The 15484-nt window shown below is 36.2% G+C and overlaps 1 protein-coding gene across 3 annotated transcripts in view; it reads left to right on the forward strand.

Moving 5' to 3' along the window:
- The window catches only part of NAB1 (NGFI-A binding protein 1), a 33277-nt gene that overhangs the window by 7897 nt on the left and 9896 nt on the right, over window positions 1-15484 (forward strand). For 2 of the 3 annotated variants that reach the window (XM_072418809.1, XM_072418812.1), the window contains exons 2-6: window positions 2243-3077; window positions 9786-9919; window positions 11116-11167; window positions 12526-12645; window positions 15205-15355. In XM_072418809.1, the coding sequence (XP_072274910.1) occupies window positions 2262-3077; window positions 9786-9919; window positions 11116-11167; window positions 12526-12645; window positions 15205-15355 (1273 nt within the window). In that variant the 5' untranslated portion in view covers window positions 2243-2261. Of the gene's footprint in view, window positions 1-6; window positions 1750-2242; window positions 3078-9785; window positions 9920-11115; window positions 11168-12525; window positions 12646-15204; window positions 15356-15484 lie in introns of those variants that run through there. The other variant, XM_072418811.1, reaches the window with a different exon arrangement.

Here is a 15484-nt window from a genome sequence, read left to right on the forward strand (position 1 = left end):
ACCCAAACGAGTGAATGGATTCTACAAGGTGTGTTTGAACAGTTTCTGAACAAAATTTTAGTAAAAACGTAGGTGTGAACCTACATCTTTAAAAACTGATATGTATTTATCATAGAACTAGTAGAACTAGTGATATGATGAATTGATCAGGAAAAGCCCATACAGTTCCCTGCTGTTCATTTACACATATCTTTAATAAATCTTATATCTGTCTATAAAAATATATATTTTATGTTACGGGTAGATACGCAGCTAACAAGAACAGAGAAGTCAAGTGTCATACTATCCTGCTCTGATATGTGTCTGGAATTATTCATCCTAACAACACATCTTCCGAGGAGTGGGGTGTGTGCATTAATTAAAATGATGACCTAAAAACTTCAGAAAATGATACTTGCATCTTTAACCACTAGGTAACCATCTATCAATTCATATTACTAGCATGTTCTGTTTTTATTAGCTATAAAGTTTCCTTTAAAAGGGATATTTTTTGTATTGCTTTGTATTATATTCAATATAAAACAATTTGCTACTATTTATATAAAATTACAAGAGAGTGAATCCCTATCTCAGGGCCTGAGATCTCTCCAAGGCTGTAGAGGCTAACAAATAGCAAAATTCTTGCAGATGGATTTCTTCAAAGCCATTTGCTATTTGTTACCAAATGTTTTATATCCTGGACCAGATCCATTCCAGGTTTGCTGGATCACCCATGTTCACTGATGAAAGTGTATGTTCTCCAGCCTTGGAGAGCTTTAATAAATCAGGAACACAGTCTCAGTTTAGAATGGGGGTGGAAGAGCCTTTCTTTTATGATTAACATTGTAATGTTTATCATAGAGCACTGGTGCAGCAATAATGTAAGAACTTCTCGAATACAAATTGTTTGTTCAAAATCCCATTAAAATGGCTCTCTGGAGACTTATCGGTGCGGTTTTGTGGCCAAACATGAATCTGGCAGAAGTGCATCCAGCTGTTGTCCTAAGCAAAACTTAAGAATTGTTTCCTTCAGCATCTAAGCTTTTGATCTACTTGTAATGCAACAAACTTTCCACATTCGGTGTTGCCATGCAATGTCTCTTTTATAACATCCTATTTCCTCCAAGTTAAGTACTGATCCATATATACTTTACTTCCCACAGCAGTAAGTTCAGCACACTCTGTTATCCACTGCCAAAAAGTAATTTGTAACTTTGGCTAGAGCTGAACCAGGACTTTCTGATGTAATCTTTCACATATTCCTTCTTTCAAACAAAGAAAAAAAACAACAGCTATGACCAATTCACTTGGCTTTTGGCAAATACCCTGACCAGAATCCACTAAAAACAGGCTTTCAGACTGTAGGGCTCTGTATTGTTGCCGCCAGGGTATCCATAAAAAGTGACGACTCCCTGATTGCAAACCTCAGGCAGGAACAATTTTAGGGTTGGGATGGGCAGAGATCAGATGTAGTCAGAAACAGGCAGAAACTGGTAACCAGAGAGGCAGCAGGAAGGTATGAAACAAAAGAGGAACATTAAGAATCACCGGAACACATAAAGGCCCATGGTGCCACAAAGGTCAAAAGCATCAGGGGGCATGACACTGGCATAGTAATGCACCGCTAGTAATGCAGCGATACTGAGCAATGCGCTGTTACGTACCCTAGCCAATCCGGAGAGCATTCTTCTAAATGCCATTTGGTTGCAGCGCTGGAAATACGGATGGCCACCTGCCAGCCAAAAGACCCTGTTCCGGATCATAGGCACGGTAAGTGTGACAACTTTATTTTTCAAAAAAGCCAATGTGGTCATCATAACCTAGCATGGTGATACATGACTGTTCAGAGCCAAATCCAACCCTAACTTTAACTTTTTGTTTTTTAAAAAAAATCATGTCATCGCCATGTAAGTTCTGAAATGATGATCACATGGCTATGTCAGTAATAACTACAACTAGATTTCTTTTTAGCTACACTCTATGTAAATCTGGACATTAATGATTTTTAAGGTGTAAAAAGTTTACATGCACAAATTTACGTGTACTATTATAAAATTAGGGGCGCAACCATAACCGTCTCGAGTTGTCCAAAATGTAAAATCTCTTAATTTTGCTGATCTCTATTTGAAGGTTTCCACTTTCAAATAACATACTGTAACTCAACACATTCTTTCCATAAACAGCATAGCTGATAACTAAGTGTGCTCACATTACTTTTATTTGTAAAAATTAAAAATAAATTAGGGTTAACTTTTTTTTCCAGGGTTTCCTACTGATCAGACATGGCAACTTCTTTACCAAGGACTCTGGGGGAACTTCAACTTTACAGGATACTACAACGAGCCAACCTCTTGTCTTACTTTGATGCCTTTATACAGCAGGGTGGAGATGATGTCCAGCAGCTCTGTGAAGCCGGGGAAGATGAGTTTCTTGAGATAATGGCACTGGTTGGAATGGCTAGCAAACCACTACATGTTAGAAGACTCCAGAAGGCTTTAAGAGATTGGGTTACCAATCCCAGTCTCTTTAACCAGCCTTTAACTTCATTACCCGTTAGCAGCATTCCAATCTACAAGCTTCCAGAAACGTCACCTTTGTTGGGACTTAACTCCAGCAGTTATGAAAGGAACAATAATACTAGAGAACCACACGTGAAAATTCCCAAGTGTGCAGCTACAACTTGTGTACAAAGTGTGAATTCTGGGAAATCGGAAGGTATATGTAGTTCCCCATTACAGGTTAGCAGTGAAGCCAGGCACTGGCAAAGTCATCAGACTACAGAGAGTGAACACAGTCTATCTCCAGCTGATCTGGGCTCCCCGGCATCGCCTAGAGACACCACTGAGACATTGGATTCTGCTGCTGCTTTGTCTGTAGCTGAGTGTGTTGAAAGAATGCTACCCTCATTACCAAAAAATGACTTGAATGAGGTTAAGGAACTCTTAAAGAATAACAAAAAGCTAGGAAAGATGATTGGGCATATCTTTGAAATGACAGATGAGGACCCCCGCAGGGAAGAAGAAATACGAAAGTACAGTGCAATTTATGGAAGGTTTGACTCCAAAAGAAAAGATGGAAAACACTTAACTTTGCATGAGGTAAATGGTAGTATGTTTTATTTCTCTTCCTTTTAGCATTTAAGTAATTATTTTTAAAAACCCAAATAAGTATTATACAGGAGGTCAACCTTTAAATTTGTAACTCTTGGGTTCCTCCAAAAGTTGCTAGGGGTTCCTTAAGCAAAGAGCAATTGGTGCCTTTCCGGTCAATTTAAGTGACACCAAGGATACTTTTGGCTATCTGTAAGGGTAACATTCTTACCACTGGTGAACGATGAAGGAGACATTCTTCCCACTGACCACTATACTAATATACTGTCAGCTGTGAATATAGTAATTATATCAAGGGTTCCCCCTTTTATAAAGAAACACAGGTCTAAAGTAAAGAGGTGTTTTCTAGTTGATCCCCCAATCATTCAATCTTAATTTTTTGGGGGGAGGATGTAGTTGTTTTCAAAACTAAAGGAATCACCATGTAGCTTACAGCTAAAGAGGAACTCCAGGCAACAAGTAAAATCAAACAATTAATTATGTATATACTTTGAGTAATTTCTAGATACATTTTTTACAATACTTTATTTTTTATTATTATTATTATTAATAATTTTAATAATAATATTTAGTTAATTTAATATCTATTTCTTTTTTTTATTATTTACAATACTTGCATCATATTTCACACAATGGATCAAGGATTAGCTACACACCAAAACTTTGTACTAACTAGTAGGTTGTTGCTTATTACAGTTTACAATTTACATTATTGTGTTTTACATATGAGAAATTGTGTACTTTTTGTATTATTTAGTTTTTATGTATTTTTTATTTCTTTTATTTATTATTTACAACACTTGCATCATATTTCACACTAGGGATTAAGAATTAGCTACACACCAAAGCTTTGTACTAGTAGGTTGTTGCTTATTACAGTTTACAATTGACATTACTGTGTTTATTACTGGAAGTTTTCAGTTAAACAACCTGCCATGGATTGCTACATGGAAACAGAATCCCCCTTTACATGATGAAAGATAATTCTGTAAATACCTGTACTGTGGAGGGTGACATTACTGCATTGTTGTGCAGAGAAGGATCTCTTTTGGACATGGGTGGAGGAACACAGCGATGCAATACTCTTAGGGCTCTATTTATAAAACAAGAAATCTGACATTGCCTCCTTCGTGGGAATCAGTTACTGCCAATGAAACAGATGGACCTGAAAGATTCCCACGAGGGAATGTCTGTATCTCTGTTTTATAAATACAGTCCTTAAAGTGACATAATTGGGATTGTGCAGGTCAGTAATGGGCCAATGTACAACCCATTATTTAGAAGTGAAAGCCAGTGAATCCCTAAAATTGTCTAACAGCGCATTGTCCCTGCCTTACCATCCAATGTTTTACCCTTGTTACGGGCTGTTATGGCCATAGCAATCCTGTTGGCCTATCCACACTGTATATAAAACATAGGTATAAACATAACTAAAGAAGGCACCAGGGTAATCTGCTACTTGTTTAGGCTTTTATGTACCTTAAGTATGTGCTTGTAAATATTTATTTATTTTGCATGTATTTGCATTAGATGCTTAGAAAGCTTCTCAATAATCAACCAACAAAAAAAAAAAAAGACTTTGCTCACTTTGGAAAATCTACAATATTCATAGCAGGGGCGGCCACACTTTTTTGGCTTGCAAGCTACTTTTAAAATGACCAAGTCAAAATGATCTACCAACAATAAAAACTCTAAACATATATTTATATATATATATATAATATACCGAGTATACTTTAAATTTAAAATATATATGTTTACCTTGCATAACAGCATGAACATGTATGGCACAATACAATTCTGTACATTTTTGGCCATTACCTTACTCCGATGACGTCTTAAACTGAATGGAATCAGCCAAAGTTGCACAGTCCAGACAGAAGTTAGAAGCCAGCCTTAAACAGACTTCCAAATGATCATCAGTCATGGTGGAACGGTATTTGGACTTAACTCCTGTGCGTGGTAAAGTTTATTTTGAAAGGCATGGCTACATGATCTACTCGCGTTGTCTTTGCAATCTACCATTAGATTGCAATCCATGTGTTGGGCACCCCTGATTTAAAGGCTGAAGTTCCATTAGTTGGTAAATCTTCCATACAAGAAACACCCGTCACTCCTTTCTACGTGGCTGAATATCATTGTTTTTTACATTATGTCGGTGTTTCACTGTATGTAATGTGTGTACTGTCTCATGATATACTATCCATTGCCCTGAAAATAACATTTATATCTAAATTTTAAGAGCCTAACACTGTCCTATATAGGTACTGTAAAGTAACACAATCCTGTACAAAAAAGATATACAGATAGTCCCCAGGGGACATACGAGATAGGGACTGTAGGTTTGTTCTTAAGTTGAATTTGTATGTAAGTCGGAACAGGTACATTATTTTAATAAATGCAATTAGGACAGATGTTTGTCTCAACATATTATTAGGCAGCGTGGTGTCAGTTACTGTATAAAAACCTCACTGTGAGTTATTCACAAATATAAAATATAAAGCAAAAAAAATAACTTTATAGAGCCTTGATATGTAAAAAGAAGCAATTGCAGACTTTGTTGTGGTCAATAAAGAGTTACAAGAGGCTGCAAGTCACTGTAGATTACAGTAATATTTCCTTGTCTGTCTGGAGTCCTTAAAAAGAATAAATACAAAAAAAAAAAAAAAAGCTGCAACATATTAGTTGCTTTGTCTTAGGGTTCAGATATGTTGTAATTTAGGAGAGGTTAAATGTTTGAGAAACTTTAGGATCCTTCTGCCCCATGGCAGGGAAAGTCTGAATTTTGATGACTTGTTAAACAGCGGTAGGTTATTCCTAAGGACATACAAAATGCATGTTTCTGCTATATGTAGTTCACTGTAAAGACTCCCTGGTCAACTTTCTAAGCACACATTAGTTTAATAAGAGGAATCAAATTATTAATTTTTAGTGTTTGCCCAAGCCAAACAAAGAAAAGGTGAAACAAATATTTAATTGAGCAAAAAGGAGAAAGTCTGGATCAACCTAGAATCCTGGCAGTTGCATAATGGCTCAAACAATGGGCTTGTTTCTTTTTTACCTTTAATGGATTTTTGAGTTTATGGCCACTTTCCAACTATGTCAGGTCCCAGTATAGCTGTGGTGATAATAGAATGCTAGCATTTTTTGTAGTACCATTACATTCTATAGAAAGTGTTATCCAGATCAGAACTGAGATTTAATGTCCTATTTACAAGTAAGTAGGCAGCAGATTAATTGAAAAACATAAAGCACATTGTGGTAAAGGATTGTTATAGATAAAAAAAATGTCCTGCAGTGTTCAAGCCAGAAATGTTTTAAGCCAGGTGGTAAGAATTTGTAGGCGGGTGGTGACCCCTGTACTGTACTGTGACCCAACTCTTTAGTAATCACCCAAAAAAGCCCGGTGGTCACTGAAAAGTGCCAGGTGGTGCGCCCAGATAAAAGGGGCTGGGGAGAACACTAGTCCTGAGTTCTGTTAAACTTTTTCCACAGTATTAAAAAAAATGGAAAAGAAACAAAAATGGGTTATGCTGAAAGTGGAATATGTGGTAATAACACCTTTTCCTGTGACACCATATATCTAGAACCTGGAGGTACATATCCTTAGCATAAATAACAATAAATACCCAACAAAGGTTCAATCCTTTCCTCACTCATACTCACACATTTTGGAAACTTCCATACACGACTTAATAGGTCTGATTTATTAAAGCTTTCCAAGACTGGAGAAGGTACATGTTTATCAGTGAAGCTGCGTGATCCAGCAAACCTGGAATGGATTTCTTAAAAGTCATTAGCTATTTGTTAGCAAATGTTTTCAATCCTGGACCAGATCCATTCCAGGTTTGCTGGATCACCCAGCTTCACTGATGAAAGTGTATCCTCTCCAGCCTTGGAGAGCTTTAATAAAGCAGGCCCATTGTGTTAATACACGCACAAAACATGTGTTGTTAACATATGTTTTCAATCCTGGACCAGGTCCATTTCAGGTTTCCTGGATTTTCTGAAAGTGTATATTCTCTCTAGTCTTGGAGAGCTTTAATAATTCAGGCCCAATGGGAGACAGATCCATACAAGTCTTGTATTATGCAGGACTGAAAATAACTTGTCCAAGATCTCTCTCTTAATACCTCCTAAATAAATCAAATTACTAAACATTACTTGGTTGGTTCAGCTCCCACAGTGACCTAGCACTTTTGGGTTCAAAATAAATTCTCAGAAAACTGAGATCTATCTGGAATACCTCCTATTTCTTCCATATTTCCCACCTTTAACACCTTCTCTGTTCCATTATTTATTTATTTTTTTTTTACATCTTATTGATATCTTCTAGACGGAGGTGGCCAACGAGTGGCCCGCGGCTCTGGCTGGCACACCTCTGAGCAGGGTCATGAGAAGGACCCCGCTGGGCGGGCTCCTCGGCCAGGGCCGCGGACCACATCCCCAGTACAGTTCCCAGGCTCGGGGGAAGTGAGCGGGCTGTGTCCCTGGACACAACTCACTCTCCTATTGCATGCTCAGATTTGCGATGGGAGGGTGGGTGGGGTTATGTCGTAATGATGTCACTCTGGGGGAGGTTTCTCCCCCTTTGAGTGATTTTGGTGGTCCGCGGGACCGAAAAGGTTGGCGACCACTGTTCTAGATCACCAAAAAAAAACCTTGACAAGATTTAATCATCAAAGCCCTTTAGTTTACAGATTCTAAACAGTTTTCTAACTTCATAGACATTGCTAGCAGATTATATGTTTTTTAAAATGATTCATATAAATGGAACTTTAATAACACAGCTAGTTCTGACTGTGGAAATTGTGTTTCAGGAAATGTAATTTGATTTTGCAATGTTGTGATTTTCTTCTATTCATCTGTTAACTTTACATAAAACATGAAGATATTTACAGTAAATACATTGAGCACCTTATCCAGATTAAGCACTTTATCCAGATTACATTACCATGATACTTTGGTATATAATTTATTTATATACATTAAGTCCTCCGGCTTTATACTAACCCATTGACTGAAGTCTGACGTTTAATTGACTCTATGCATATGTAACACTTTGAACGTACTATATTTATATTGCAATTTTTTTATATTGCTTATAAAAATTGCATTGTTTTTCAAAAAAAATTATTTTAGTTAAAACCCTTTCTACAATTTTTGTGCTGACAGTACACATAGACTATATTTATTGGTGCATATTTGTTGTGAACTTCACATTGGGCCAAATGTACTAAAGCTCTCCAAGAGTAGAAAAGATAGACTATCAGAGGTTAACATAGGTGATTCAGCAACCTTTGTATGGATCTGGTCCAGGATTTCAAAGATTTGTCAATTATGAGCAAATTATTTTTAAGAAATTGTTCTAGGTTTGCTGGATCACCCAGGTTCTCCAATGATAGTCTATCTTCTCCTGTCTTAGAGAGCTTTCATAAATCGGGTCCATTTAGTCAGCGAGGATATATGTATTTTTAAAGCACACATAGAAAAGCATGGGAACAAGATCAGCTTTTAAAACCTTCATATTCCTATAAAAATTAAGCTGCCACCAGTCTACCACTTGCTTTATTGATGATTGATTGATATAGAAAGCAGTGTTTAACCCAGAATTTTAAAGCTGGATGGGAAGAAATTGTAGAAGGGTGGCAGCCCCTGTATTGTGACCCAGCTCTTCAGTAATCACCTAAAAACATCCGGGTGGCTACTGAAAAATGCTGGGTGGTGCACCCAGCTAAAAGGGGCTGGGGAGAATAGTGAGAAAGCAGAGAAAAAGAACGTTACACAGCACAGTGATGTATACTTGTACTGTCGTTGTAGCTGACCCCGTGTAAAGTTTTATGTTCCAAGTATATAAGAGATTATACAGATTGGATAATAAAGGTAAATTTTGAGATTAAACCCTTGTTGTTGTTCCCCTGGAGGCCTCTCTGGAATATCGTTTGTTTATACCCTCCTAGCGGTATTCCCGAGTGTGACTCGGGGTGGATTTTATATGCTAAAATTGGTAATCCCAAGTCACATTCGGGGTCGCTTAAAACATAAAAAAAACCAATTACCTTGTTCCGTTGTTGTCCCCCAGGGTCCTGCTGGTCCCTGCAGCTCCTCGGGAAACGTCTTCTTTCTTCGATCCTCTCCCCGCGACTGCAGAGACGATCTCCAGGGTTTCCCGGTGACGTCAGTGCATGCATCGGTGCGAATGGAGTCCAATACAAAGAAATCTTGATATAATATATATAAAATTACAATATATATATATATATATATATATTATACATGCTACTGTACAGTTATAATACATGTTTAACTATTTTTTTACTTTATTTTTTTAACAGATTTTTGTGTTTTTTTATTTAAAGTTTATTAATAAATTGATTAAATATTGGACATATTTCGGTGAGTTATGCCTAAGAATTTTTGGCCTACAATGTAAAATAAATTTCTATGCAAAAATATGTAATGCTTTTTGCGTGGAAATACAGACAGAATTAGAAGGCTAGGGGAGTTAATTCACTGTGAATGAGGGGTGCTGTGCAGATTCTGTACATTTTTACAAGTGAACATCATTACTTTAGATCAGTTGCTGTGTGTACCGGATAACATTATTGGCTCACTGAATGTCTTCCTTGCTGCCTCAAGCTGTCTTTAAATATGTATTAGAAACTTGCAAACCAAAACTCTTCTTGTGTGTTCCAGCTTACGGTGAACGAAGCTGCTGCTCAACTTTGTATGAAGGACATCGCTTTGCTGACTAGAAGAGATGAGCTTTTCACGCTGGCACGACAAATCTCCCGGGAAGTCACATACAAATATACATACAGAACTACAAAGTAAGAATGACATCAATCTGACACACAGTTGCTCCCACAACACATACAAATAATTTGATAAACCATATCTACAATATACTGCAAATAGCACCAATATTCACCAGTATTCAAGCAGTATATATCAAATAATTGTATAGGGAATAAGACCACTTAAAGGCAAAAAGAAAAAAACTTGCAAACCTTGATTTGCCTTAAAAGAAAACAAATAGATCTCTATGTTACACATCTGCCTTTTTATGTGAAATAACAACACTAGGATTATAAGGGCGAATCTTAACCCTATTTTCTTTCTAAATTCCTTAAAAACTTACTGTATGATCTAATTTACCAAAACATGAAGGCTTCAAAGAAATATACATTATTGTACCCATAGGTGACAAATTAAATAACTTGATATTGATGATTACAGTGTTTTTAGTATTTTCAAATATCAGCAGATTTGAAGGAGAGCCAATTGATGTCACCGGCATTAAGCAAGGACAGTGAACATGCTCACAGGCATTACTAGCATGCTTACTAATTTATGAGTTTGTTCACCATGCATAATCCAGACACTTTTTTTGACCATATACTATTGTTTTCCTTTCCAGTTATGAAGGCTCTAATTCTCATATACAACTTTTTCTTTAATCTCAAGTGTAAAACCTAGTTTCAGTTGTAAATCCCTCCTTTGCATCTTGATGATATTTACTTTTTTCTTTACTACCTTTTTTTAAGAAGTTCTATTTTGTGTTGCATGTTCAGGCCAAAGATAACAAAGAATCCTCTGGGATCTATAGGGATCTTTGTACCCAACTGGGATTTTTAATACATAGTTGTTGGTAAATGTAAAAACATTGTATGTATTGTGATGTGAAATGTTTTTTAAAATACAGGAATTAGGATTGTACTACATATAATACTCCTGCATGTGTGCATCACCTTCTTCCCAATAAACCCAAATGATTGTTGATAATTTTTCTATTTTGCCTTTTGATAATATACGTTTGTTTCTGCTTGGACTGTATGTATTAGGTAGAAGTGAAATGGTGTACTAGATTATTCAAATCGAGCTAAATTATTCTCTGATCAGTGCAGTGATGTATACCAATGTGTTCTAAATCTCTCAGAAGCCCCCAAAACTTTTTAGTCTAAGCTAAATATTTTCATAAAAATAACAATTGTCTCATAAATGTTTTACTGTGTTTTTATTCCAGGTCCAAATATGAAGAAAGGGACGAGTTATCACCCAAGAGGATTAAAACAGAGGTAATGTGTCATTTAGGAAGTCTGTAGTTAGATATTTGATCCTCATTGCTGGAGTTACACTGATGATTTTTTGAAAAAGACAAAATAAGGATCACATAACAAAAGAAACATTCCTAAATCAATAGGCTGATGCAAACCTTTTTAAATAACTGAAAGAAATGCAGCACCTAAAATGAGTAGCAAGTAAAGCAGAAAATGAAAGTGGGGAAAATAAAAAGCACTTGCCAATATAAAGATAACATGGATATGAGATGACATTTGCCCAATCCAGAGGTAGGGGTGCACAACGACATGTAACATTGGGTTGAACAGGTAAATCTGGATTTGAATAAGCATTTAGAAAATAAAGGTTGACAGTCTCTCCTTAAAGTTACAGTGCTTTGGTGAGGTTGTTGACAAAGCCAGGTCTGAGGTGCCTGCAGTACCTGCTAGTTGTGGTGACCATTTGCATTTAGAACCCTATTTTTAGGTTAGACTGCATAGCACTGGGCATGCTCTCTTAACACACCCAAAGTTCATATCTAACACTCTACACTGTTAGCGAGCTCCCTTTGTGAGCTGCAGTATTTTAGTATTCAGCAGAAAATTCTAGATTCTACAAAATCCTAAAATCTAATTTTTTCTTTCAGGTCCATAACTTTAAAAGTATTAACTCAGTGTTCTCCCAAGCCCCTTTTAGCTGGGCACACCACACGAAACTTTTCAGAAACCATCTGGCTGATTTTGTTTGGTTACTGATGGGTTGGGTCACAATACAGGTGCCACCACCCGCCTACAATTTCTTCCCACCCAGCTTAAAAGAATTTTTGAGTTGTGCACTGTAACTTTAAGGAGAGACTATCAACTATTTTCTAAATGCTTAATCAAATCCAGACTTACCTTTTGTTACATGTCCTTGTGCACCCCTACCTCTCATGCTGTGTGAACTAGGGAACACAGCAACTTGCATTTTCACAGGCTTTGATTCAAGGTATTTTATACAGTTAGAATACTGAAAACAAGAGGTATTCAGCTAGCAAGACTGTTTCTTTGTACAAGCTTAATGATGGGATAAAATAAAGAAACTAAAATGCACATCTAAAGAGTATGTTTTTAAAGCTCATTTGAAAATGTTCCCAAAGCTCCACCATCTGTTTCATCAGAAGATTACAAAATAATAATTGGCAGTATCTCATTCCTCGCTTAAAATAAATAAAAGAATAAAACTACTATACATTCCCCATTTTCTTTTGGAAAGGAAGCCTGAAAATTTTTAACAAAATATATTTGAAAAATATAATTATTAATTTAAAAAAATATAATTTTGAACTGCTTGAAATCTTTATACAGCAAGTAAAGTGGTGCATTACTGTCCACAGGACAGCTTTGCAGATCATCAGGAAACTCTTGCAGCGCTTCATCAGCAAATGAAGTCACTTAAAGAACATCTTGCAATGGCCAAGGCTAAAGGAGAAGAATCCATAGCTCACAAACTGCAGGTGAGGAAGCAAAGAAAAATTCACTTATTGTGTGTTACTTACTTTTTTGCAACTTTAAAGTTAAAGCTAAGGTTTAAACTTATATTCCCCTTAACATACTAAAAAATGTTTTTACAAAACCTGTTTTAATACCCTATTTTGGATCCAGTATTATCATCTCTGTGATTTTCAGTGAAAAACAGGCAGATTATGGCTGCTGCCAGGGGCCAGAAAGCAAAATGCAAATATCACAATGTCTTGCTGGGTAGATGGCAGTCTGGAAAGACCAACATAGCTAGACAGGATTTATATCCTTCAGACTGCCCTAGGCAATACCCACATCTGATCCTGATCCTTGTTGATAGATAGTAAGACCTTGGGGGAAATGAATATATTATACTGGATATCCTCCAGTAAAGAAATACAGCAAACTCAATGGCTACCTGCAGCTTCTAGTGCACACTTTTAAAGTTCACAGTGAAATCAAAATAAGCAATTTAAATATCGGAGAGGAGTCTATACTACTGTGCAAAAAAAGTAAGGCTAGATAGAGATCAATGTTATTTGCTGACGTGAATGTACCCCCTACATCCTGGATATATAAGGATTAAAAAGAGAAGAAGAAAAGAAGTCTACAGAAGCATCTGGGAGCTTTTACATGAGCAGCTGTAGAGGGCACTTGTGTATGTATATGGTTATTGCACAACACAAACACAAAAATACCTCTGGCAGCAAAATGGTTAAAGCTGAACTCTGGATGAAAGCCCTCTTTTTTTGGAGAGTCCTCCTCTAACAGTTAACCCGGTATTGTTATTAAGTTTTCTAGCACTAAGTGTGTTTTCCAGTGAGCGGGGTGAGGGATTAATGAAAGATTTTGTAAAGTTAAAGTTGAACTCTAGGTAGGTATTTAAAAACACCAATGCATGCAATTATGTATTTACCAAAATGCTTAAATTATTTCAAATTATTCTATATACATTACAAATTTTCAGCAGATACAGCATTTACTAGATAATAGATAGATAGATAATTGTGCAATAAATAATACACTCTGCCAGTGCAGTGCAGAATGCCTGATTGGGTCCAAGTCCAAGTCAAGATATAAAGTCAAATTCAGGCTTTTATAATAGGTTAATTTAAAATATTTAAATTAAACAGAAGACCATCAGGACTTTTAAGGCATATAAAAGTAATTATTCTAAATAAAAAACAATAACCAATTGATTAAGCTCCATTAAAAACATTTTTAAAAATTGCTGTCCTGTTTGGACTCCCGTGTCATATGTTATGAGGACACCATTAGGTGTGGATGAAGTTTTTTTTACAAAGATAGGTGAGTGCACTAAATTATTTATTTCATTAATTCAATATGTTTTTTTTTTTGATGATGTATTAAAATTTACGTACTGCAACAATTTTTAGATCTCAATAGAAGCAGATATGCTCTGCAAAATGCGTTGAAAATAAATTGACATTGTTTAGTGATGGAATAATTCCTTTTGTATGCCTTTGTTTTGGTTTGAACATTCTAAATAGATCTAATATAAAACTTGAATTTGACTTTATTAGACCAAGACTAGGATTTATTAGGACAAAGAATCAATCAGGCATTCTGCATTGGCAGAGTGCAATATGTATTGGTTATTTATTGTAATAAAATATTTATGACTCACAATTGGAGAAAATGTTCACAGGAAAACCATGTATGCCGTGCAAAGCTGTCCAGGCTACTGAGCCATTATCCAACATCAAAGACCTGCACTGTGTCAAAAACCTACACAGTATCAGTGAACTCACTGGCTGAGGAACATCCAGGACCCTCACCCCCTTATTCAAAGCCACCAATTAAGGAAATACAAAGCTTTTAGATCAGCTCCTAGTTATCTTCACCTAATCAAGCTGCTCATCTTATATGAGGTCTACAGAGACCTCTGTGCCTACGGCATTCAGGGCATCTGATATGCGGTGGCAATGTTAGGTTTTCTAGTCTCATCCCTACGAGAACAAAAGTTCTTCATTCTCAAAAAAACGATGCTGAAATAAGAGCCCAGGTTAGGTGGTCACATGTTAGCATAAAAGATTGGATTCCTGTATTTGATTGGTGGCTCTAAGTAAGATGAAGCCCTCGAAATATCCATGTACCATTTTCCATTGTAGCCCATGGCATTCTCCACTTAAAATGGTGAATGTTGTATGGCCAAAAAAAAAAATATCAATCATGCCAATCATTCCTGGGCAAATACCCAGCACAGCTTTTAGTACTGAAAGTAGCAATAAATTACTATTTTAGTATTTTTTTCTTTAAAATGATAAAGTGTTTTTTTCAGGTGAGATCGTTTCTTGCTAAAATAACACAAAAAATATTTAAGCTAAATATATAGATCCATAAAAAATGAAGATAAAGAAATATAAACTAAAATTCCTGTACCCGGAAAAACCAGTGCCAATTATAAAAAGCTAAAAAATCTGTGCCCCCTGATAATATAATTTTGGGATATGGAGTGTGTACATTCTGTCATTTTTATGCGAGTTGGATTTTGTTTATAATGTAATACTTACTATAAACCACAATCGTTGTAGGTTCAAATTGAAAAAGTAATGGCAGCACAGATGAAGATTTTTCGCAACTCAGGGTGTGAGATTATGCTAAATCCACAAAAAGGCCTTTTCATACAGAATTCAGAAGATACCAGTCCCAGTCTCATGGTTTCCGACAGTTCTGATGGACAAGGTAAACTACAAAGAAAGCTGCAGCTAGTATAATGTATTACTTGTATCATCAGTCACATCTAAAAATTTTGACATTAGAGATAATGGGCCTGATTTAATAAAGCTCTTAATACTGGCGAACTGGAGAACA

Source organism: Pyxicephalus adspersus, chromosome 7 (genome assembly GCF_032062135.1).
Source record: "Pyxicephalus adspersus chromosome 7, UCB_Pads_2.0, whole genome shotgun sequence".
In the NCBI taxonomy this organism is placed as follows: Eukaryota; Metazoa; Chordata; class Amphibia; order Anura; family Pyxicephalidae; genus Pyxicephalus; species Pyxicephalus adspersus.